Source organism: Cherax quadricarinatus, chromosome 44 (genome assembly GCF_038502225.1).
Source record: "Cherax quadricarinatus isolate ZL_2023a chromosome 44, ASM3850222v1, whole genome shotgun sequence".
In the NCBI taxonomy this organism is placed as follows: Eukaryota; Metazoa; Arthropoda; class Malacostraca; order Decapoda; family Parastacidae; genus Cherax; species Cherax quadricarinatus.
Genome location: NC_091335.1, coordinates 2577331 through 2600885, shown reverse-complemented (window position 1 = coordinate 2600885; position 23555 = coordinate 2577331). Strand labels below are relative to the sequence as shown.

At 39.1% G+C, this 23555-nt stretch overlaps 1 protein-coding gene across 8 annotated transcripts in view; it reads right to left on the bottom strand.

Moving 5' to 3' along the window:
- LOC128697585 (uncharacterized) overlaps positions 1-23555 on the bottom strand; it is a 103753-nt gene that overhangs the window by 28460 nt on the left and 51738 nt on the right. For 6 of the 8 annotated variants that reach the window (XM_053789408.1, XM_053789412.1, XM_053789409.1 and 3 more), the window contains exon 9: positions 12947-13015. The exons of the other annotated variants lie outside the window; for them this stretch is intronic. In XM_053789408.1, the coding sequence (XP_053645383.1) occupies positions 12947-13015 (69 nt within the window). The remainder of the gene's footprint in view (positions 1-12946; positions 13016-23555) is intronic. 8 annotated transcript variants of the gene reach the window in all.

Below are 23555 nucleotides of genomic sequence, written 5' to 3'. Positions count from 1 at the left end.
GCAAGAATGGCATACAATTCAGCAGTAAAAATGCTAGCCGAAGATAGTAAATGCCCTCGTACGACGCTGTCCGGAAACACTGCTGCGAATCCGACACCATCTGAAGACTTAGAGCCATCTGTGTACACAGCGGTGGCATGAGAACGAGAGTGGAAGTGATCAAGAAAAAGAGAGCGAAAAGCCACTGTAGGCAGTTGGGCTTTCGAGCAAGGGAGTGAGAAAGAACAGACCCGAACAGCTGGAACTTCCCAGAGGGGTAGGGAAAAGTGAGATGCTACATGAACATATAAAGGTGGTAACTGAAGGGAAGACAAGAGCGAATGTAGGCGAAGAGAAAAGGGACGGAGCAAACAGGGGCGGCGAACAAATAAAGAATGTCTACTAATATCGGTGACCATTCTATAAATGGAAGGATTGTGGAGATCGTGAGAGCGTACATAGTAGCGAAGGCAATGGGCATCACGGCGATCAGACAAGGATGGAACATTTGCTTCTGCATAGAGGCTCTCAACAGGGGAAGAGCGAAAAGCACCAAGGCATAAACGTAATCCTTGGTGATGGATGGGGTTAAGGCTAGAGAGAGTAGCAGGAGAGGCCGCTGAATAAATCTGGTCACCATAATCGAGTTTCGATAAAACGAGGGCTGAATGTAGGCGAAGCAGAGTTCGACGATCAGCTCCCCAGGAAAGATGAGCAAGGGTTTTAAGAAGGTTTAGCCGGCTGTGACAAGTTGCCTTCAGAGAGGTAATGTGAGGTTTCCAGGATAACCTACGGTCAAAGAGAAGGCCTAGAAACCTGACTGTATCACGTTCGGGGATACGAGAGCCATAGAGATACAAAGGATGATCGGAGATGACAGAGCGTCTAGTGAAAGTAATTTGGTGAGTTTTGGTACTGGAAAATTTAAACCCATGCGTGGTGGCCCAAGTGGAAACACGGTCGACCGCATGCTGGAGAGAAACTGCAATGAGATGACAGTCAGCGCCTGCACAAGCAATAGCGAAGTCATCAACATAGAGTGATGACCAAATATTGGGTGGAAGAACAGAGGCCAAATCATTTATAGCAAGGAGAAAAAGTGTTGTGCTCAGAACACATCCCTGAGGGACACCTTCAGCTTGGACAAAGTCCGGGGAAAGCACATTATTGACTCGAACACGGAAGTGTCTGTCAGTTAAAAAGTTCTTAAGGAAGGATGGTAGATTGCCTCGGAGGCCTAAGGAGTGGGCTTGGGCCAAAATATTATACCTCCAAGTTGTGTCATATGCCTTCTCAAGGTCAAAAAATATGGCAATAACTGAGTGATTATTTGCAAAGGCATTACGAACATACGTATCCAAGCATAGTAAGGGGTCTATGGTAGAACGGCCCTTACGAAAGCCATATTGACTAGCGGAGAGACTGTTGTGTGTCTCTAAATACCACATTAAACGGCGATTTACCAGACGTTCCATCACTTTGCAAACTGCACTAGTAAGAGCGATGGGACGATAGTGGGAGGCATCATGTCCTGTAGTACCCGGCTTGCAGAAAGGGAGAACAATGGCAGATTTCCACAGCTGGGGAAGAACTCCTTGTGCCCAAATAAGATTGAAAAAGTATAAGAGGACTACAAGGGCTGACTGATGTAAATATTGTAACATATGAATATGAATGTCGTCAGGTCCAGCTGCCGATGATCGGCAAGCTGAGAGTGTTGCCTCCAGTTCCTGAAGTGTAAAAGGCACATTATACTGTTCTTCTCTGAGAGAAGAAAAGTCCAAGGGTACTAACTCTCTGGCAGACTTTGAGGAAAGAAACGAGGGGCATAGATGGAGCCCCCGGGAAATACAGACCAGATGAGTGCCAATTTCAATGGCAACGTCAAGAGGGTTTGCTACATCAATACCGGATACCCGTAGAACAGGAGCCGGGTCAGGAGAGTATTTACCACTCAGTTTCCTCACTTTTTTCTATACTGCACTCATAGAGGAAGCAGAGGTGATGGTGGAAACATAGTCTCGCCAGCAAGTGCGTTTAGCATCACGGATGACACGGCGAGCGATCGCACGCTTCTGCTTAAAATCAAGAAGTCTCTCATTGGTTCTATTGTATAGGTACCTGCCCCATGCAGCGTGTTTCAAACGTACTGCACGAGCACAAGCAGGAGACCACCAAGGCACGCACTTCTGAGAATGCTTGCCTGAGGTTTGGGGTATAGAATGAGAAGCTGCGGTATAAACTGACATCGAAAAGAGGTGTAGGAGCTCATCAATGGAGGATGAAGAAGGAACCTCACTAAAAGCAGTGAGCTGCGAATAAAGGTCCCAATTTGCCCGATCAAATTGCCAGCGAGGGCTACGGAAAGGTGGTGAATATGAAGGAGAAGCAAGAATGATTGGAAAATGATCGCTGTCATGTAAGTCCGGTAGAACAGACCAGGTGAAGTCTAGTGCAGTGGAGGAAGAGCAGACTGATAGATCGATACAAGAGAGAGTATGAGTACGAGGATCAAAATGGGTGGGAGTACCCGTATTTAAAACATGGAGGGAGTGAGAGGCGAGAAAAGCCTCCAACTGGATGCCACATGAGTCACAATGAGACCCCCCCAGAGGAAATGGTGGGCGCTAAAATCACCAAGTAACAGAAGTGGTGGTGGTAAGGATGAAACAAGAAAGGCAAAGTCTGGGATAGAAAATGCTTGAGAAGGAGAGAGATATAAAGAACATATTGTAAAACACTTATTCAAGTGGATACGGGCTGCAGTGTAATGCAGCGAGGTATGGACAAGTAGTTGACAGTACAGAATATCATTGCATAGAAGGGCACTTTCATTAAAGGTCCCATCTGAGAAAGGATCCACAGAATACAATAAATTATAGCCTGAGATAGGTTGGAAAACAGCTGAGTGTAATTTTGGTTCTTGTAAGCAAGCACCAACAGGGGAAAACCTGGAAAGCAACATCTGAAGCTCATCCCAATTACCCCTGAGGCCGCGGATATTCCACTGTAAAAAGAAAAGAGTAAGGTGATGAGGGTGTCAAATGATTTAGATAAAGAAAAATTGGATATCAAATTGGGGAGGAGGAGTATAGAAGAAGTGAATGTTTTCAGATACTTGGGAGTTGACGTGTCGGCGGATGGATTTATGAAGGATGAGGTTAATCATAGAATTGATAAGGGAAAAAAGGTGAGTGGTGCGTTGAGGTATATGTGGAGTCAAAAAACGTTATCTATGGAGGCAAAGAAGGGAATGTATGAAAGTATAGTAGTACCAACACTCTTATATGGGTGTGAAGCTTGGGTGGTAAATGCAGTAGCGAGGAGACGGTTGGAGGCAGTGGAGATGTCCTGTTTAAGGGCAATGTGTGATGTAAATATTATGCAGAAAATTCGGAGTGTGGAAATTAGGAGAAGGTGTGGAGTTAATAAAAGTATTAGTCAGAGGGCAGAAGAGGGGTTGTTGAGGTGGTTTGGTCATTTAGAGAGAATGGATCAAAGTAGAATGACATGGAAAGCATATAAATCTATAGGGGAAGAAAGGCGGGGTAGGGGTTGTCCTCGAAAGGGTTGGAGAGAGGGGGTAAAGGAGGTTTTGTGGGCAAGGGGCTTGGACTTCCAGCAAGCGTGCATGAGCGTGTTAGATAGGAGTGAATGGAGACAAATGGTACTTGGGACCTGACGATCTGTTGGAGTGTGAGCAGGGTAATATTTAGTGAAGGGATTCAGGGAAACCGGTTATTTTCATATAGTCGGACTTGAGTCCTGGAAATGGGAAGTACAATGCCTGCACTTTAAAGGAGGGGTTTGGGATATTGGCAGTTTGGAGGGATATGTTGTGTATCTTTATAGGTATGTGCTTCTAAGCTGTTGTGTTCTGAGCACCTCTGCAAAAACAGTGATTGTGTGTGAGTGAGGTGAAAGTGTTCAATGATGATGAAGGTATTTTTTTGGGGGGGATTTTCTTTCTTTTTTGGGTCACCCTGCCTCGGTGGGAGACGGCCGACTTGTTAAAAAAAAAAAAAAGGCCATGATTGGCGATGAAGAAAATACCAGGAATCCGTAGGGAAAGGCACCTACGGACTAGAGGGGTTAGAAAAGTCAACGTGTGGTGGCATTGGAAGACGTTCAAGCAGCAAAGGAACGGAGCGTTGTGAAGAATGGGGTTGTGAAGATGGAGGAGAGGGAAGAGAAGGAACAGGAAGTGAATCAGTGTCCATTGAAGGTTTAGTCTCTGCAATATATTCTGAAATGGCTTCCAATGTTTCTGAATTCAAAGATGTATGGGAGACCATATTGGAGGTAGAAGGGGGAGGGTGAGTAAAGATTGGGACAGTAATGGACTGTACCAAAGTAGAGGGGGACGAAAGAGTGTAAGGGACTGGAGATGAAGTGTGGGGGGGGGGACAGAAGAGGCAGAAACCTGGGAGGTGGCAGAAGAGGGAGAAACTTGGGAGGGGATGGGGGTGGAAGGCATAGTATGAGGAGGAGGGTGAATCTCCACACTTGTAATAGAGCCAGAGAGAGGGGAAGAACTAGGCACAGAGACTGGAAAGGTAAAGTGTGGAGGTGGAAGAAGGGAAGGAAGGGGCAAAGAAGATTTGAGCAATGTGGATTTTTTGGACTTCTGAGAAGTAGAGGGGCGATTGGTATATGGTGTCGTACGAGGTCTTGTCGATACTGGGGCTTGTGAGGAAGGACGCGAAGATGTGAGAACAGACTGAGTTGTAGTCGGGACATCAGAGCCAAGGACAGCAAAAGGATTAGATGCCGGAGTGACTATGGGAGGGGTAACAACAGAGGAGGCTGCAGAAGATGGGACCCCAGAAGTGGGGGGATATTTTGAAACACGAGAATAAGAAACATGGGGTAATCTCCCTCGGAGACGGAGATGAGTAACTGCCATAGCACAAGGAAGACCTTCTGCCTCTTTGAGGCAACGGATTTCACGTTCATTTAAGTAGACCTGGCAACGGCGGGAGTACGAAGGGTGAGCTTCATTACAATTAAGGCAAGATGGAGGTTGACTGCAAGATGTATTAGAATGGTCATCGGCACCACAGACTGGGCATTCGGCCATAGATCTGCAATATTTCGCTGGGTGACCAAAACGCCAGCAATTTCTACACTGTTGCGGTGTAGGTATCACCTTTCGAACTTGTAACCGATGTCCCGCGACATATACAGAGGACGGGAGTTCTCGGCTGTCAAAAGTTAAACGAGCCACATTGCAAGGGTAACGTCTCCGTCCACGGGCAGGAAGGACATAAGTGTCTACTTTGAGGATTGGGAGATCCTGGAGTTCCAGCTGTTCAAGAATGTCATTGCCACATGACTGGAAATTCTGTTGGACTATGGTATGGGGTCGAATGACAGTACCACTACAAGAATTGAGAGAAAGATGTTTTTCAATAGTGATAGGAGTAGTATCGATATTCGAAAGGAGAGAAAGATCATGAGTTTGGGTAGCATTCTGGACAGTGATGATGCGTGTACCGCTCTTGAGAGCATGAAATGAAATATCTCTACCAACATGACGCAGGAGCGCTTTGCCAATACTATGGTCAGAAAGATAGGCAGAAGAAGTTGGTCTTAAAGTAAAGAATTTAGTCCATTGTGTGGTCTGAAACTGAGCGTGGAGAGGGAGTGCATGACGTGTCGGTCTTTTCTGAGTAGAATGGGAAGGTAACGATGGAGCATCATCAGGAGATTGATGTTGGCGTTTGGGAGTAGGACCAGAGTTGGTCCGGCGTGAAATGGGCTGGTGATTCGAAAGCTGCCGTACCGCAGAGGGAGAGGCCGGAAGCATAGTCAAAGGAGAGCGGAGGTCAGACAAATCGAAGGAGTCAGTCGAAGCCCCGGTACCTGAAGCGGGTGAGGAAACAGCACCAGCAAGAGGTACAGGGGATCAGGAGTGTCCAAAGAGTGGTCTAAAAACAAGGCAGGGTCAGAATGGGGTGCGGTATCAAGAAGGGGCCCGGGGGTAGTGGGTTCATGGATTGGCTTCTCCATGGTTAGGTTACTCCTTTGCTTTTTGTTTTTAAGAAAAAAAAAGAAAGAAGAAAAGAAAATAAAAATAAAAAAAATAAAAAAAGGGGGGAGCGGGGAGGAATAGTTCCCAGGAGGAATGAAAGGGCCGGAAATCTCCCTCCGCGCCCAAGAGGACCTCAGCACCGCTAGTAGCACAGATGCAGCATGGAACCCGTGCCATACCCTACCCTTCATGCCGGTAAACCAGCAATCTGGGATAGCAACCTCACATCTGCCGAGCTACCTCGGTGGACAAAAGAGAGGGCGGCCGGATATCCGCCACAAAGCATACCTCCTTCAGCCACCACCCCCGGAATCCGAAAGGTGGCTTCCAGAGATACACCCGTCGCCCGAAAGACACCCAAAGCTACTCCGGGATACCGGAGAGGGATCGGGACATCCCCAGGCGATCCAGATTCAACGGCAAACTACGCCACCGCCAAGAACCTCAACGGAATGGGATGGACCCTGGTATCCTTTCCCCTACCTAGGAACTAGCGCGCCTGTGGGAGAAATCCCAAAGGCCAAAAAGAAGAAGGGCAAAAGGGAGGGGTGGGGAGGAGGAGGAGGAGGAGGAAAGGAAAAAGGGGAGGATGGGATAGGGAAGGGGGGATTGGGGGGTAATTGGGTTCGGTCTGAGGAAGGAGACCAACAGGTCTGATTCCTCAGACCAAGAGCCTCTTCACCACAACAAGGAGCCCCCCTTGAAGAGGCCTATGGTGTAGAAATATACCTAGTTGGACGAATCTTATTGTGGCTAGCTGGTCCAGTGGCTAACGCGATGGTCTGGAGTTTTGGTACTCTCTGACCGTGGGTTCTATCCCCGCCCGTGGTATGGTTTATTCAGAAAGACTTCTTTACCAGTGTTTTTCTATTACTTTGCATTTACCTTAATACTGTTTTTCCAGAAATTAATCATATTCATTTTCCTGATGCAATACTGTTTGGTTTTATCTCATTTATTACTATAATTGGACAAGCTTTAATGTTACTGTAATTTATTTTTGAGTAATTACAGTACTTTCTATGAATAGAGTACAGGCTGCCTTAACTGTCCTTCACTCTAACAAAACATTTCCTAGTCACTCACTCAGAGACGAATATATTTACCCACTCACCTGGGATAGTCATCCCCCCCCACCCCCACCCCAGAGGAAAAATGAAATGCTTTAACATTCAAAAAAAAAAAAAAAAAAAAAAAAAACTATACAAACAAAATCTGCAAACTTATAAATAATAACAATGATGATTAGAAAAGGATTATTCACCTTGAATTTTTTCCCATTATTTTGTGTTCTTGCTTTCATGTCTTCTACCCTCTTCTTCATTTACCTAATTACCTAATTTTGTATCTAGGTCTTCACCTGTGAACTCTAATCCACCTCTGAATTACTTTTTGCATTAAGCCTGAAAGAGTTTCCAATGTCAAATAATCTGTCCCTATCAACTTTGTGTGTTGCATCTTTGCACATCTTGTTTGCTGTGATCACGTTTCCTCTAATCCTTCAGCCTTCTAGTGATGTCAGCTCTCTTAATCTATATTACTTAGTGACTGCTGCCTCTTTGTAGCCAGAGGCACAGAGCTCTACTCAAGGTGTTCTGTCTTCAGAATTTAATCTGTAAGTCTTTTAAAATTTGTAGTAGTTTCAGAAGCAACTACTGCAACTTGTGTGATCAATACCAGTGTTCTATCTTTGTGTTATTAACAAATCTTGTATAACAATTTCCAGCTTGTTGAAACAACCTTTTAATATAGTAATTGCTTGGTGGAATCTAAAAATGTTCTAGAGTATCAAATAATTTCTGAAGTATATTTATACGATAATAGCACACTCACTTAAAACTTATATTTGATCTTTTACACAACAATGTGCATTTCTACAGCCGTTGTATCTCTAGTTAAAGTTCACTAACTGTAAAGCAATACACTGCTGTGGCAATGTTTTAAAGCAATAGCAGCATTCTGCTGAAAAATGTAAAAGAGTTGCCAACGGATCATCCCCAACTTCACACCAATAACCCACATATATCACTATATGGGTTAATGCACATAACTATAAGCTTTCATAATACAAAAGTACTAGAAAAGCCTCTTATAGACAGGGAAACTGCTTCGCCTAATGAAAACACTTAAAAGTTTGTCATAAAATGGTTAAAACGCTATATTTACACCATGTTATCCAAATACAAATTGTCCAACCATTTAATGAATGCTCCCAATTTTAAATGGCTGCCTTCATACACTGACATACATACATACACACAAGTATATTATTCACATTGGACATTATACTGTGCATTTATACTAGACTCACACCACTGATATTACTATGCACATCAGTACTATAATAAACATAATACCAAGCAAATTAATGTCTCACCTCTAAAAATTCACTCATACAGTAATGCATAACAATTACTTAAAATAAGATATTCTTTATCCATTAAAATCAACACACATCCTGCTACTAACACATTTCTTATCTGACATAGATCTGATCAAGCAGTTGATGAATAACACTCAGAAGACTATCAAACAGTTGGCAAATATCACACAAACAATTAATAAATTTTTTTAAAGGGGTGAACCAGTAAACCAGTGTAAGGTCTCGGTCAGATGACCGAAAGCTCCAGTGGAGGATCATCATATGACCCAGACCCACGGCAGTAGACAAATGTCCTCCTTTCTGATGAATCCTACCTAACCTAACTCAAAAGACAAGACCAAAAATGAAAACACTCAATAGTCCATTTAACAACGTATTCCATATCTTTGTAATTACCATATGGGTATCATTGACACACACACACATACACAATTTGACTATTGTTAATAAAAGGTCCTCAAACTCAGTTGAATTTAACTAATATTGTGAATTATGTATACTAGACATATAACCATTTAAGATTCAATTAATGCATGTTTGTTTAAAGTTGCCAGTCACTAGTAATAATATATTCTTTCACCAGAGCTAGTGTTTAATGTTAATTCAATAGTTACATACACAACCAATACTAAATACACTAAAATCCAGATAATTCTGGTTGCAAAAATCCTCAATATTTTCATTAGGTCTTCATATGAAGTATGCATATAGTTAGGAAAGTCCATAAATAAGTATAATACGTAAATGTATAAAACACTTCACTACAAATGGAGGCTAATCGTTTTACCCAGCGAAAACGGACTCCAAGTCTGTCTTGCACTGATTAAAACAACCCCTTCATACATCATATTAATAATGGTGTCACTCAACTATTCATTTACTTGACAAAAGTATTTTAACTTTCGGTAAATTTTCAAAATAATAAAACCTATATGACTGTGCCCTGACCTTTCATAAGTTCAGACTGAGAGGTCAAGCAACAGTAAGGTGTCCTGAGCCTATACAGTACCTCAAGAACCAAGTTACAAGTAACAATCTACAAATGGAGAGAATTCAAAATATCACCTTTGAAAGCTTGGAATAACATGATGTTTCTATACCCAAAATTTTCTACCAATAAACAATATTAGTAGCAATGCATGCCCGTCCCTGTACACATCTAACTTCTATGAACATATTCATGCACAATATAAAAAAAATGAAAATTATATAGAAATTTTAACCAGTGAAAAATAAAGAAATTAGAAAATTAAAAGCTTGTTTATAGAGGTTACAACAAAATATCCTTACCATAATAGGATGAATACCTTGAAACTAAATCAAAAATAATATTTTGTAATAGATTTGTATGTGATATGTAAAAAGTTTCTCCAAACACAAGTTCAAAATGGAAAGAGAGAACAGTATACACTAGAAGATGAATAGAATAAACATTTGAATGAATTAAAAAATCAACATGTTTATATATAAATAAACTTCCTCTAGATTAACTGCTTACACATGAACAATTAAATAAACCCATCAGATGTGAACATACATATATAAATATATACAAATATATATACATACAAACACATGCATTTGATACTGTACCCCCATGAGAGGCTGGTGCAAAACCTGAGGTGCAGGCAGGAATATAGGGAATGTACTCCAGTGGATCAAAGAATATCTTAGGGAAAGGAAGCCAAGAGTTATTGTCAGGGAAGAGATGTAAGAATGTGGAAGAATGGGGGTTCTGCAAGGAATGTTTCTGGTTTATGTGAATGACATTCCAGAAGGAATTGAGTCAAATGTATCCCTGTTTACTGATTATGTAAAACTAATAAGGAGAAAAAAACATGGAAAAGTTCCAACTGGTCAGATAAGTGTATGTTTGAATTTAAACTCAGCAAATGCAAGGTAATAAAGATGGGGGAAGGGAAAAGAAGGCCAGACACAGAGTACAGACTCAGACAGAGGCTACAGACTTTGTTCCAAGAGAAAGACCTAGAGGTGATCACAGTGTCCAGTATAACACTAAAGGCTCACAACCAAATAACCTTGGCAGCCAACACTCTCCTGTCAAATCTAAAAGCAGTCTTCAGAAATCTTAACAAAGAGCCATTCTGGGCCCTTATAGTACAACAAACCTAAGGCTCATTTTGCAGTATGCAGCACCAGTATGAAACCCATACCTGAAAGAGCATGTTAAGAAACTGGAGAAGTGCATAAGTTTGAATAAGGCTTGTTCCGGAGCTAAGGAGTATGAGCCACAAAGAGAAGCTAATGGAAATGAATCTAACACTGGAGGACAGAATAACCAGGGAAGACATGATAATACATACAAAGTACTCAGAGGAATTGACAGGGCAGACAGGGTGCTTGAGAAGTGAGAAACAGGTACTCAGGGACAGCTGGAAGTTAAAAGAGACAGAGCATCAGCAAGTATTTCTTCAGTCTCATAGTGGTTGGGAAGTAGAATGATCTCGATGAAGTGGTCAAGGAAGGCTCCATAGTTTTAAAAGCAGGTACAATAGGGCACATGAGGCAAGGAGGGAGTGAATCTGCCAAGTGGCTAGTTGAAAGGCAGGGCTAGGATCTGAAACTTGACCTCTGCAACCACAAACAGGTAAATAGTGAACTGCATATTGGTTGCACATCTCCTAAGTTATTTTCTTGGGACTTAAAAGGTACACGTGTTAACTTTTCCCAAGGCCATAAAGAATTCTGATGGTCTACTTTACTGTAATTATGAATATATCTTCTAAATATCCAACCTAAAGTACAGTTGTTTAAGTTTAATCTTGTACATGTGTGAATTAAAGGACCCGAGAAATACAGTATCAATGTGTGCAACCAAGATTTGGTAATATTATTATTATTTATAACACACTGGCTATCTCCCAATGAGGAAGGGTGACCCAAAAAAGAAACACTTTCACTATCATTCACTCCATGACTGTTTTGCCAGAAGCAAGACTGCGCCACGGAAAGGAAAGTGCAAAAATAAAAATATGAGGTCAGGAGTGGTTTAGGTAAAAAATAATCCTTAAGGCAAACACTGGGTATTCATTCATACATTTGGTAATTTGTTGTCTGGTTAAGGTATCTAAACTTAAAATTTTCATTAGTAAATAAAAAGTTGAATGATTTTATAACATGAGAATTGTTCATTCTATTTAAATTTAATATTATTTTAAATATTCACTTATTAAAGGGTGCTCTTTCTTTAATTTTGAAGAAATACACTTGAAACTCCTATGATATACTGTACATAAAAATGTAAAATATCTGTAGTGTAGAAAAATGACTTAGGAAGAATAATGGCCTGGTGTCTGGAATCTATTACTAAAGAATTACTACCAAAGAGTTTTTTTCTAAACACTAAGTCTTGTAGAGGATTGCTCATTACATATTCTGCATACAAAATGATTATGATCCAGTTCAATGATTTAATAACCCCACTAGATAGGTATTGTTAGCTAGTCAAGACAAGTATTAATGCAATTATGTTAAGAAAACTACTTTCCTACTCTCACACTTTACTTCTCTAAACTTCAAATTTAATAACATTCAAGCTTGTCTAATGCACCTTAACATACTCTTTTACTTTTCCCTTTGTCTTAACAAGAACTTTCTTAATGAAAAGTCCAACATTATTACTTTTCAAATCACTTAACTTCAATTTTATTGCATATTATTCCTTCTCGAGTGTTTTATAATTCTTGATTTTCAACATTCTTCATCTGTGTTGTATACATACTAAGGAAGTTTTCAAATCTCGCAAAACATCGACTGCAAAACCTTGTGAAACAAGGATTGTGAGTAGCTGGCACCAATACTACTGCTTTAAATCTAGGGTCACTGCCAACATATTCACAGATCATATTTCTCACCGATGCAGCAGCAGTTCTGTCACTGAATACATTACAACGTCACCAGTCCAACAGTCTCCATACTCTGGCAATGTTTGTAATTTGGTGCCAGTGTGATAGTCATTACCATGTTCATGTTTTGGTACAATAAATGTAACTAATGCCTACAAGACAACTCTTATGAAGTAAATTTTTGTATACTTTGGCAAAACACTGGTGACATCGCAGGCACAAACTGTTTATTGTACAAATGCTTTATGTAATGTGGCAAAATACTAGTGCCAATTGCTTGGTACCAGATTACAGACATTCACCAGTGTGGAATGCCAGATTGGAAATAACGATGCAATGTCTTCTCTCTTATGCCCATTATGGTTTTAATATACAGCCTAATTTTATTGCATTTACTGCATTATTATTATTTATTCTGATCCCAGGTATTCTTTTATCTAATTTTTTTGGTGCCATAATTTTTTATAATACAAGATATTTATATGTATATTTGCACATAAAATTATCATATATCACTATCATAAATCTATGTATTGTTTTAATCATGACAACAATAGCATTTTACAACATTAGTTATGAAGATACAAATACAGTATTGTATGTGGTAAAGCAGCCTTCCCTGGCCAATGTTTACTCAACAATCAATTTATATTTACCATCCTTTACTCTCAAGCATTGTGTTACCTTTAAATGTTTCATACCACCACAGTGCAGCTCCAAGGATTTCTTCGCATTCATTTCTGCATAGCAAAGCTGCAAATCATGAAAACATACAATGTTACTGGAAATACTTTAAGAATTATAAAAAATTAAGTTGAATCACACATTAAAAAGAAAAGCAGTCACTAGGACAATAAGTTCTCTCTCTTCTTATCAGTAGAGTATTTCTAAAATGGAAGAGTCAAGGTTATCATGTACACAGACTGTGACCATGATATCCGTGATTCGCTTCAATCAAAAAACTCATTGCAAACTCCAAAGAACAATTTTTTTTTATAGAAGTTCTTCATGGAACTAAATCAAAAAAGCTTACTGTAAAACATTTACTCGAGCTGAACTTAATGGTATAACGATGTTGCTAAACCTATAAATGCATCTCTTGAAAGCTATACTCATTAGAGCAATAATGCAATGAATTACTAACACACATTAAGAAATGATGCTGCACATACTGTATATATGATAATTACATACTGCAATAATAATAATAATTTGGTGTAAATGTAAGACCACAGAGGAGGAAGATGAGGCAGTTGCCACTACCTGCTATATAATGTACATCAAACATTTAGCATCAACAGTGCATGAAGGAGTGAGATATTCTCATCCTCATCTTTAACTACAACAACAATCTGGTTGACTACTATCATCCTCAACAGTCAATTTCCCAATTACATGGGGAGGGTAGGCTAGATGTGGAGGACTCCACATAAACAGTAACCAAAACTGACTGACTCATGTTAAACCTTTATGAAGCTGCTTTCACTCAGTTGTATTCCTTGCCAGTTCTTGAGTGCTCTTCATACACTTATCATCTCCTTAATCCTGCCCTCTACCCTCTAACTCACATTCAAACACTTTACTGTATGAAGTTTGATCATCTATCCAGAGAACTGGAACACTCCATCATGCTGCCCTCCCTGGCCATGGCTTCCACTGTATTTCCCAAGTTTATTACCTGATTCCATTCTCAACCTTACTAGTCAAACTTATTTTATCATCGATAACACAACTGAGGCATTTAAACTCAAAAGAATCCCATCCAATTTTATTTACACTGACCAAGCAAAATGGATTTCTCTCACCAGTGTCATTATTTACTTTTACTTATATCCACTTTCAGCCTGGTCTTAGTCTAGGTCTCCTAAATTAAAAATATTACAAAAATACAAACAGTTGAGAACTAAACAGGAATGTAAAAATAAGTATATACTAAACATAAGAAGAGATTTTTAAGGTTTACTTGCCACTACTATATGTTCTTGTGACAAAAATTAAAGACCGACTATTATGCCAGTGGAAAATGTTTTATGTACTACAGTTTCACTTCATTAAAAGAGGTGTACTCATCATTTCTTATATGCAGAGGTTATGTTCTGGTATATGGACATGATATGTGAATTGTGATTTTTTTTTTTTCAATAAGTCGGCCGTCTCCCACCGAGGCAGGGTGACCCAAAGAGAAAGAAAATCCCCAAAAAGAAAATACTTTCATCATCATTCAACACTTTCACCTCACTCACACATAATCAATAATTTGCAGAGGTGCCCAGAATACAACAGTTTAGAAGTATATACATATAAAAATACACAATATATCTCTCCAAACTGCCAATATCCCAGACCCCTCCTTTAGAGTGCAGGCATTGTACTTCCCATTTCCAGGACTCAAGTCCGGTTATATAAAATAACCGGTTTCCCTGAATCCCTTCACTAAATATTACCCTGCTCACACTCCAACAGATCGTCAGGTCCCAAATACCATTTGTCTCCATTCACTCCTATCTAACACACTCAAGCACGCTTGCTGGAAGTCCAAACACCTCCTTTACCCCCTCCCTCCAACCTTTTCGAGGATGACCCCTACCCCGCCTTCCTTTCCCTACAGATTTATACGCTCTCCATGTCATTCTACTTTGATCCATTCTCTCTAAATGACCAAACCACCTCAACAAACCCTCTTCAGCCCTCTGACTAATACTTTTATGAACTCCACACCTTCTCCTAATTTCCACACTCCGAATTTTCTGCATAATATTTACACCACACATTGCTCTTAAACAGGACATCTCCACTGCCTCCTTGTTGCAGCATTTACGACCCAAGCTTCACGCCCATGTAAGTGTTGGTATTACTATACTTTCATACATTCCCTTCTTTGCCTCCATAGATAACATTTTTTGCCTCCATATGTACCTCAATGCACCACTCACATTTTTTCCTTCATCAATTCTATGATTAACCTCATCCTTCATAAATCCATCCGCTGACACGTCAACTCCCAAATATCTGAAAACATCCACTTCTTCCATACTCCTCCTCCCCAATTTGATATCCAATTTTTCTTTATCTAAATCATTTGATACTCTCATCACCTTACTTTTTCCTTGGTGTTGTTTCAACACTAAAAAATTATTGTACGTGAACAACATGAAGTTACACCTCTGTGCAGATTGTTTACCTATAGAGATGCTTTCATTTATTGCACTTTTCCAACAAAAAAGTTTATAAAGAAAGAAGTGTTATGTACAGTAATAAATCAATTAATTTGTAAAAATAACTACTGCATTATGAACCAGAAGTTGCAGGAGACACACAATTCACATACTAAGCTTTCAATCCTAAGAGTTCTCCGTGGGGAAGTGGAGAAGAATTCTTTCTCCTTATGCTATACATGTCATAAGAGGTGACTACAATGCCAGGAACCAGGGGCTAGTAACTCTTCCTGTATAAATTACTAAATGTAAAAAGAAAAACTTCTCTCCTTTTTTTGGGTCACCCTGCCTCGGTGGGTGACAGCCAGTGTATAAAATTCTAAGTGAGGTGGCATCCACACACCTACTGAATTTGAGAATATGATAACTGAATGAACAAGAGGGAAGTGGTGTAAAGTGGCAAGCAAGTGGCAGAGCAGAAGTCTGCAATATTCAAGACCTTGTTACTGCATCACATATGGGAGATCAACATTTATTAACAATACAATCTATTCCTTACTTTAATTGAAACTTTACATTAAGCTCTGCATTACTGAATATTAAAATACACAGTCAAGTAGAATTTTTATGTTACTGTGACTCACAAAATCGTAATGACACGACTGCAAACAAACCATACCACGTAAAGGCAACAACATTTTGTGGAAATAAATGGTACTGCATGCTTCTTCTTCTTATTAATACAGTAGCAATAAGTGTGGCTTACTGGTAATACATGTTAAGGCTATCAGATTGTAAGAAGGGCTACAGGAATTTTTTTTTAAGAGGTGATTTACTGGGAGGAAAGAAGAGATCGGGAGTGATGGCAAATAACGCACTACTTAGTCCCACAACAATGTCTGGGACACTTCAACATTTATTACTAACAATACATTCTTTACATTAACTGCAAGCTTATAACAAGCATGGTATTTGTGAATGGCAATGGAAAGTAATGATGATTACTCTAATTTAGTCATGTATTATTTTTACAAAGAACAGATGCTGCTGAACCTCAATGAAAGTTTCAAATGACGTTGAAAGCACACCTCAGGGCTTGTCCACCTCACACAAACTTGCATATTACACACCTTACAGTTACTAGCATGGATCAAACTATACCCCTCTCCTCCCCCCCCCAAAAAGAAGAAACATTCCTCACCATTCATTCATTCATCGTCCTGCAAGAAGCATGCTGACATCACGGCTCCGATGGCTCTCTACCTACAACATCCTCACCCTTTCGTCAGAGTACAGGCACTGTACTTCCCACCTCCAGGACTTAGGTCCTGCTAACTGGCCTCTCTGAATTCCTTCATAAATTTTACTTTGCTCACACACTAACAGCATGTCAAGTCATAAAAATCACTTGCCTCCACTCATGCTGATCTAACACTCACACATAAGTTTGGTGGATGTTCAAGCCCCTAAGCACTCAAAACCTCCTTTACTTTCTCCCTTCAACCCTTCCTTGGATGACTCCTAACCCTAATTCCCTCCACCCGAGAATTATATACCCTACTAGTCATCCTATTTTGATCCATCCTCTCTAAAGGCCTAAACCACCTCAACTCCTCCACAGCCCTCTGAATTATACTTGGTAACCCCTACACTTTACCCTAAGAAATAAACTCGATATATATCCTTATTTGTTGACAGTGGCAACATAATTATGGCAGAAGGTCGGGAAAATATCTCAACAGACTATAGGAATAGTCAAATATGTGATTATTGAAGTTTAATCCTAGTAAAATCTGAAGACAGAGTACTATGTGGAAAAAACTTCATGAAACCTAACAGAAAACAAGAGTATCATTACCCTAAAGCTTTTCCCTAAAATACAGATACCCAGAGAAATACCAGTAGAAGTTTGCAAATATAAGAAAAACATTCAAAAACCTATATAAAGACATGTTTAAGACATTCTGCCTAATACACGAGATCATTTCTTGAATGTGCAGCACCAGTGTGGAGCCTTCACCTAGTCAAACACGAACATTATATAGTATCCACACAGGTGCCTGAGTTGAGAAGAATGATATATGAGAAAAAAAATAAGAAAGCTAAGCTTCATATCTATGAAGAATAAAGTACAAGAGAGGACATGATGTAAAATTCAAAATACTTCAGGACATACACATACTAAAGAAACAACTAGTAGAAGACTTGGATGGAAACTATACAGCCAAATGAGACAAAGGCTATACAAGAATAATTTTTCAACACATTGATGAAAAAGTAGAACAATATTGTAATAAATGATAGAGTAGAAGATGACTCCATACAGTGGGATAAGAATACACACGACAAAGTCATTTGTTTTTATCTACAGTAAAACTTTGTTATTCGTGAGGGTTATGCTTCTGGCAGCTGCATAAATTATATTCCTCATCACTGCCACAACATAAATTAAACAAAATACACACAGCAAATAAATAAAAAATAATAATTATATAAGCACTTACTTTTGATGATATTTTGATGGCGTGATGGTGGAAGTCAAAAGAACGACTCCCTTGAGAGCGTTGACATACAATTCATCGGTGATGGTTGTTGTGGTGGGGTGAGGCAGTTGCTATCATGTTGCCAAAATTGGTGGATGAGGTTTTGACTTTTATAAAATGTGTTATGAGCTTCTGCCTGGCTAAATTCCGCAGGTTTTACTAAGCCTTCAATGTTGGGTAAACATGCAGCGTCCACCTCACTTGAAATTCACGATCTTTTTCACTGTTTAATCTAAGATGCTACGTCTACTTTAAAACGAAACATTAAAGTCAGTTATTCTTTTAGCTTTCAAAAGCATATTCCCATGTTCACCCCAGTCAGTCTGTCTTCCACACATGAGTTCAACATTGCATTTGTTAGTTCTACACTGTGTGATGGAAACAGTTGCTCCATGTCTGCTTCCCCCATAGCTTAAAAACTTTTTCCTCCAAGCTGCCACATTGTCCTCATTAACCTTTTCACTTTCTTGTTAACACTGAAGGAAGCTCCTGAACATACTGACACTTTTCCCAACATGTGCTGATATCAACCTCTTCACTTTTATTAATTCCTTTCTTGTAATTATTATATAGCAACCAACTGTGCAGTATTTCTAACACTTGCTGAAGTCTAAGCGCTGGATAGCTATCAACCATATGTATTTATAATAAGTAATAGGACGATACCAATCTTAGTACTATACCGAAACCATCAAAATTAGCCTATTCCCACTGATACAATTACCATCAAAATTGGCCGATACTCACCAATACTGATACCGATACATTGGAACAACCCTATTTATAACGCGGCAGAAAGTGACCATGGTATAATACACTTTAAAGGCAAGAATCACACTCTGGTCTAGGTTCTGTAGTAAGAAGTTAGGTTAAGAGACAGCAAGTTTATCTTAACGTTGGGGTGACCATTAGTCCGGTCATCTGGGCAGGAAGCAGTGGTGTCCATTAAGAAAACTTTTAAGTGACAGACTCTCAGACTAAGCTATTTCTCCACACAATGGATGAAGCAGCTTCACTTATTTGCTTTGCCCTCCAAAATATGGACAACTGCTCCTCGTTTTAGCTTTCCAGTATACACAGCACGAGGGATTAATAAACTGGACGGAACTTCATCATATACTAGAGCTTACATAAGCTATTTTCCAGTCTACTCAAGTCTTCTTGGACTCTTTCTCTCTGTCTTATACACTTGTTATCTTCCTCATAAATTTCAAATAATTTACAGACAGTAAAACATGTGAATCAATTTCTTGTGTAAATGATTCATCATGGAAATTATATTCATGTGTATCACAATTTATAAATAACTGAAAGTAATGTAGCAGAGTGGGTGTAGTTTAATGGTGGTGTAACAATGTAGCTGTAATACAGATTTGTGTTAATGAGTATAACAGAGAAAACAGAAGAGACTGCATATGGTCAGTTCACAGTCAGGCATATTATCATCTCCACTAGGTTAATGTTATGTACATTTAACATTACCTTTAACCCACCCTGCACTACAACATGTCATATTTGCCATAAGTATACATGTATATTATTTAGTATAGCATAGTGCAATGTGGACTTACCACCAACACCATAATATCTAGCTACTGTGGCAGTTGAATCTTCCATGGGCAACCACACACAAATATGCACTTTCACTCTCCATTGTTATGTTTTCATTCTCTCTCTCTCTCTCTCAAAAATAATAATAATAATAATACAAAAAAGCCTCCCTTCACTGGTCTAGAACTTAAGTGAAATAATGCACAATGTAATAGTGAAGTAACATGTGCACTACAGCACACAAGTCAGTATAAGTTTACCTCAGTGGAAGATTGCCAGTGTGTTAAAAATATGGTATCCCATTACTATCAGTAATCTCAAATGTGTTATAAACATTTGCTGTATGTAAACAGTACTGAAAATTATAATTATGTTGAAGAAGCGTTGATGACCTGATTGAGCTCAGAACGGCTACCATGGCCCCTGAAATGTATGTACTGCATTAAGTTAGGGATACCTGTATCAGAAATGGGACAACAGCATGTGAGACTTGAGACAAAAATTACAAGCCTGGAAAACCATGGTGTACAGACATCTCTGCAATGATAAATAACAAGAGAGCATCCCTCTCCACTTATGTCCCCGAATTTGACTAAAATTTTTATATTTCATTACAAATTGTACATTAATATATTTGTACAGTACATAAATATTTGTACAGCATTTGAAAACTAGAACAGAAACTTTCCTATGTTGACATGTGATGGAAGAACTGGCTGCTTCAGCTCGCAGTTGTGTGGATGAGTTCCTGTGAATTCTCAAGTGCAGTATTTTCTCTGATTTATTCATAAAGCCTGCTGTAAATACACAAAGCAAGCAAATAACCATTACACGAATAACAAAGTTTTACTGTACGACTGATGATGTTACTCTCAACCCAGTGTGACCTTATACTGTACTTATATTAATTAACTGACTAATTACAATAAAATAAAATACTGTTCGTAACGTAGAATAGGTATTCCTCTAATAGTTAATAATAATAAAAAAAAAAAACAGGCACATGTATTTAATTAAGTGAAGTATTAATGATGTTGCACAGTACCACACTACTCATAACGATTCATGGCAAGTCTCATACACACCCCTGGTGGCTAGTTCTAACTAATAAGGTAGTAAAAGAAAATCCAACAAATTAATGAATCCACACATTATGAACCAGTAGATCATAAGGGAACTGTTTTGTCGAAGAAAGGTTACTCGGAAAACTTAATTTTACTTTGCTAAGTCATATCAAGAAATATGGAAGCACCGTGAACACAGGATGAACAGACTGCATTAGGATGAAACCAAATATGTATTAAAAATACAAAAAAAAAAAAATGATAGGCTTGTTCACATGATTTCTTGAGGCAACGTGTGATGGTCGTCCTGTTATTTTTTGCACACCACAGTAATTCTTATTACTACTTCACTGAAAGTTACTCTAGCAATTTCTATATTTTTGCAACACTCAACTCAAATTGAAGAATATCTACAGAAATCCAATACTAATGTCCATACAGGAGATGTGTCAGCTTATGAGTTGCCTGTCTAGTTTTCCAACTTGTATACAAGTTGCTTGTATAGGAAACACCACCACAAAGGACGGTTATGTTTCACACATTTACCTTGAAACTCGGTGATGGTAATATTTGAACTGGTTCCTTAAGTGCAGTTTTTAAGTGTGGTTGTGTGTGCCTGAGGGTGTCTGGAAGTAGGAACTTCCTGTAGCACAACACTTAGGCAAATATAACAGTATGAACTATCAGTATGGTGTTCATTGCATGATAATCAAAATCAACACTGGTAAGATTTTTCTTTTTAATGTGCTACAATTTTAATGTACAGGTCTCCACACACTTTTTCTAGCATACCTTTGCTGTGTATTTAAACTTTATTAATTTTGGTCCAGTGTTTGCAATTTAAACTTAATGCCAAGTCTATTGAAAAAAAAAAAAATGGATTTACAAGACCTCAAAAGCCTTATTTTGATATAGATTTCTTACAGAACTTCAACACTGCCATTACAGCAGTACCCTGATATTGTCTAATGCCATTAAAGAAATACAATACTTAAGGAAATACAGCAGTATGAACTATCAAGGTGGCACTTATGGTTCAAAATCCAAAATAAACACAGGAACAGAATTTTTTTAAATAAACCCAATGGATTTGCTGTAACATGTATAATTTCCTTTGACACACCTTATGATTTCTTTATATAGGTTAGAGTATTTATGCCAATAGAACAACATATAAGAAATACATTTGCATGAACTATTAGTGCAGCACCCTTTGAAATTCATGTTAGCTGTGGTAAAGTTGAAATAAAACAAAAAAAATAAAAAAGTTGCGAGGTATGCACGACTGGCAGAGGGAATCACTGTGACAAGTGTCATGTATCTACAGTAATATTTAATCCATAGATTTTATATACAGTAGGTAATACCTTCCTTACTGTATATTAACTATGTAAACTTCATCCTTAATATACTAATATACTTGCAACCAATTGCTAGGTACATCATTACTCTTACACTTGCCCTACCTCCATGGAGGAGGTGAATGTATTCAGATATTTGGGAGTGGACGTGTCAGCGGATGGGTCTATGAAAGATGAGGTGAATCATAGAATTGATGAGGGGAAAAGGGTGAGTGGTGCACTTAGGAGTCTGTGGAGACAAAGAACTTTGTCCTTGGAGGCAAAGAGGGGAATGTATGAGAGTATAGTTTTACCAACGCTCTTATATGGGTGTGAAGCATGGGTGATGAATGTTGCAGCGAGGAGAAGGCTGGAGGCAGTGGAGATGTCATGTCTGAGGGCAATGTGTGGTGTGAATGTAATGCAGAGAATTCGTAGTTTGGAAGTTAGGAGGAGGTGCGGGATTACCAAAACTGTTGTCCAGAGGGCTGAGGAAGGGATGTTGAGGTGGTTCGGACATGTAGAGAGAATGGAGCGAAACAGAATGACTTCAAGAGTGTATCAGTCTGTAGTGGAAGGAAGGCGGGGTAGGGGTCGGCCTAGGAAAGGTTGGAGGGAGGGGGTAAAGGAGGTTTTGTGTGCGAGGGGCTTGGACTTCCAGCAGGCATGCGTGAGCGTGTTTGATAGGAGTGAATGGAGACAAATGGTTTTTAATATTGACGTGCTGTTGGAGTGTGAGCAAAGTAACATTTATGAAGGGGTTCAGGGAAACCGGCAGGCCGGACTTGAGTCCTGGAGATGGGAAGTACAGTGCCTGCACTCTGAAGGAGGGGTGTTAATGTTGCAGTTTAAAAACTGTAGTGTAAAGCACCCTTCTGGCAAGACAGTGATGGAGTGAATGATGGTGAAAGTTTTTCTTTTTCGGGCCACCCTGCCTTGGTGGGAATCGGCCAGTGTGATAATAAAAAAAAAAAATAATAAATTTAACCATAGCCTTCAGCTTCTAACTCAAAACACTTTAAGATCTCCCTCATGACTTTGCTCTCGAGTAACTTGCTACAAATATCTGATCGACTTCACCTTTTCCTTTGTGAAATCTGACTTGTTCCTAATTAGAAAGTTTTCCAAGTAATTTATTATCTTTCTCAATCACTGCATTCTCATGCATTTTTGCATACAAAACTCTAAAGACTAATGGCTACAGTTTCTTAAAGTCAACATTCAGCCTTACTTTTGTTCTATGGTGCAATAACACCTTGCCAAACCAACTATTACATGATTTTGCCTGAATTTCTGATTCTCTTTAATTATATCTGCAATCTGATGCCACCTTGAAAGATATAATACATATGGCCTTTGATAAGAGTTCCATACAGGGGACTGATACAGTAGTGGCACATGCTGGGGGATGAGAAATTATCTCCTGGGTTAAAACATGGTTAACTGGTACAAAAAAGAGAATCTGAATAAACTGAAAGAAATTAGAATGGGGACTCATTTCAAGCAGTGTGCATCACAGGGTCAGTATTGGAGACCCTTGCTATCATAATTTATATAAATGACATAGATAAGAGAACAGTGACATAAGTAAGTTTGCTAATGACTCTAAAACAGGCCATTAAATAATTTCTAGGAGGACA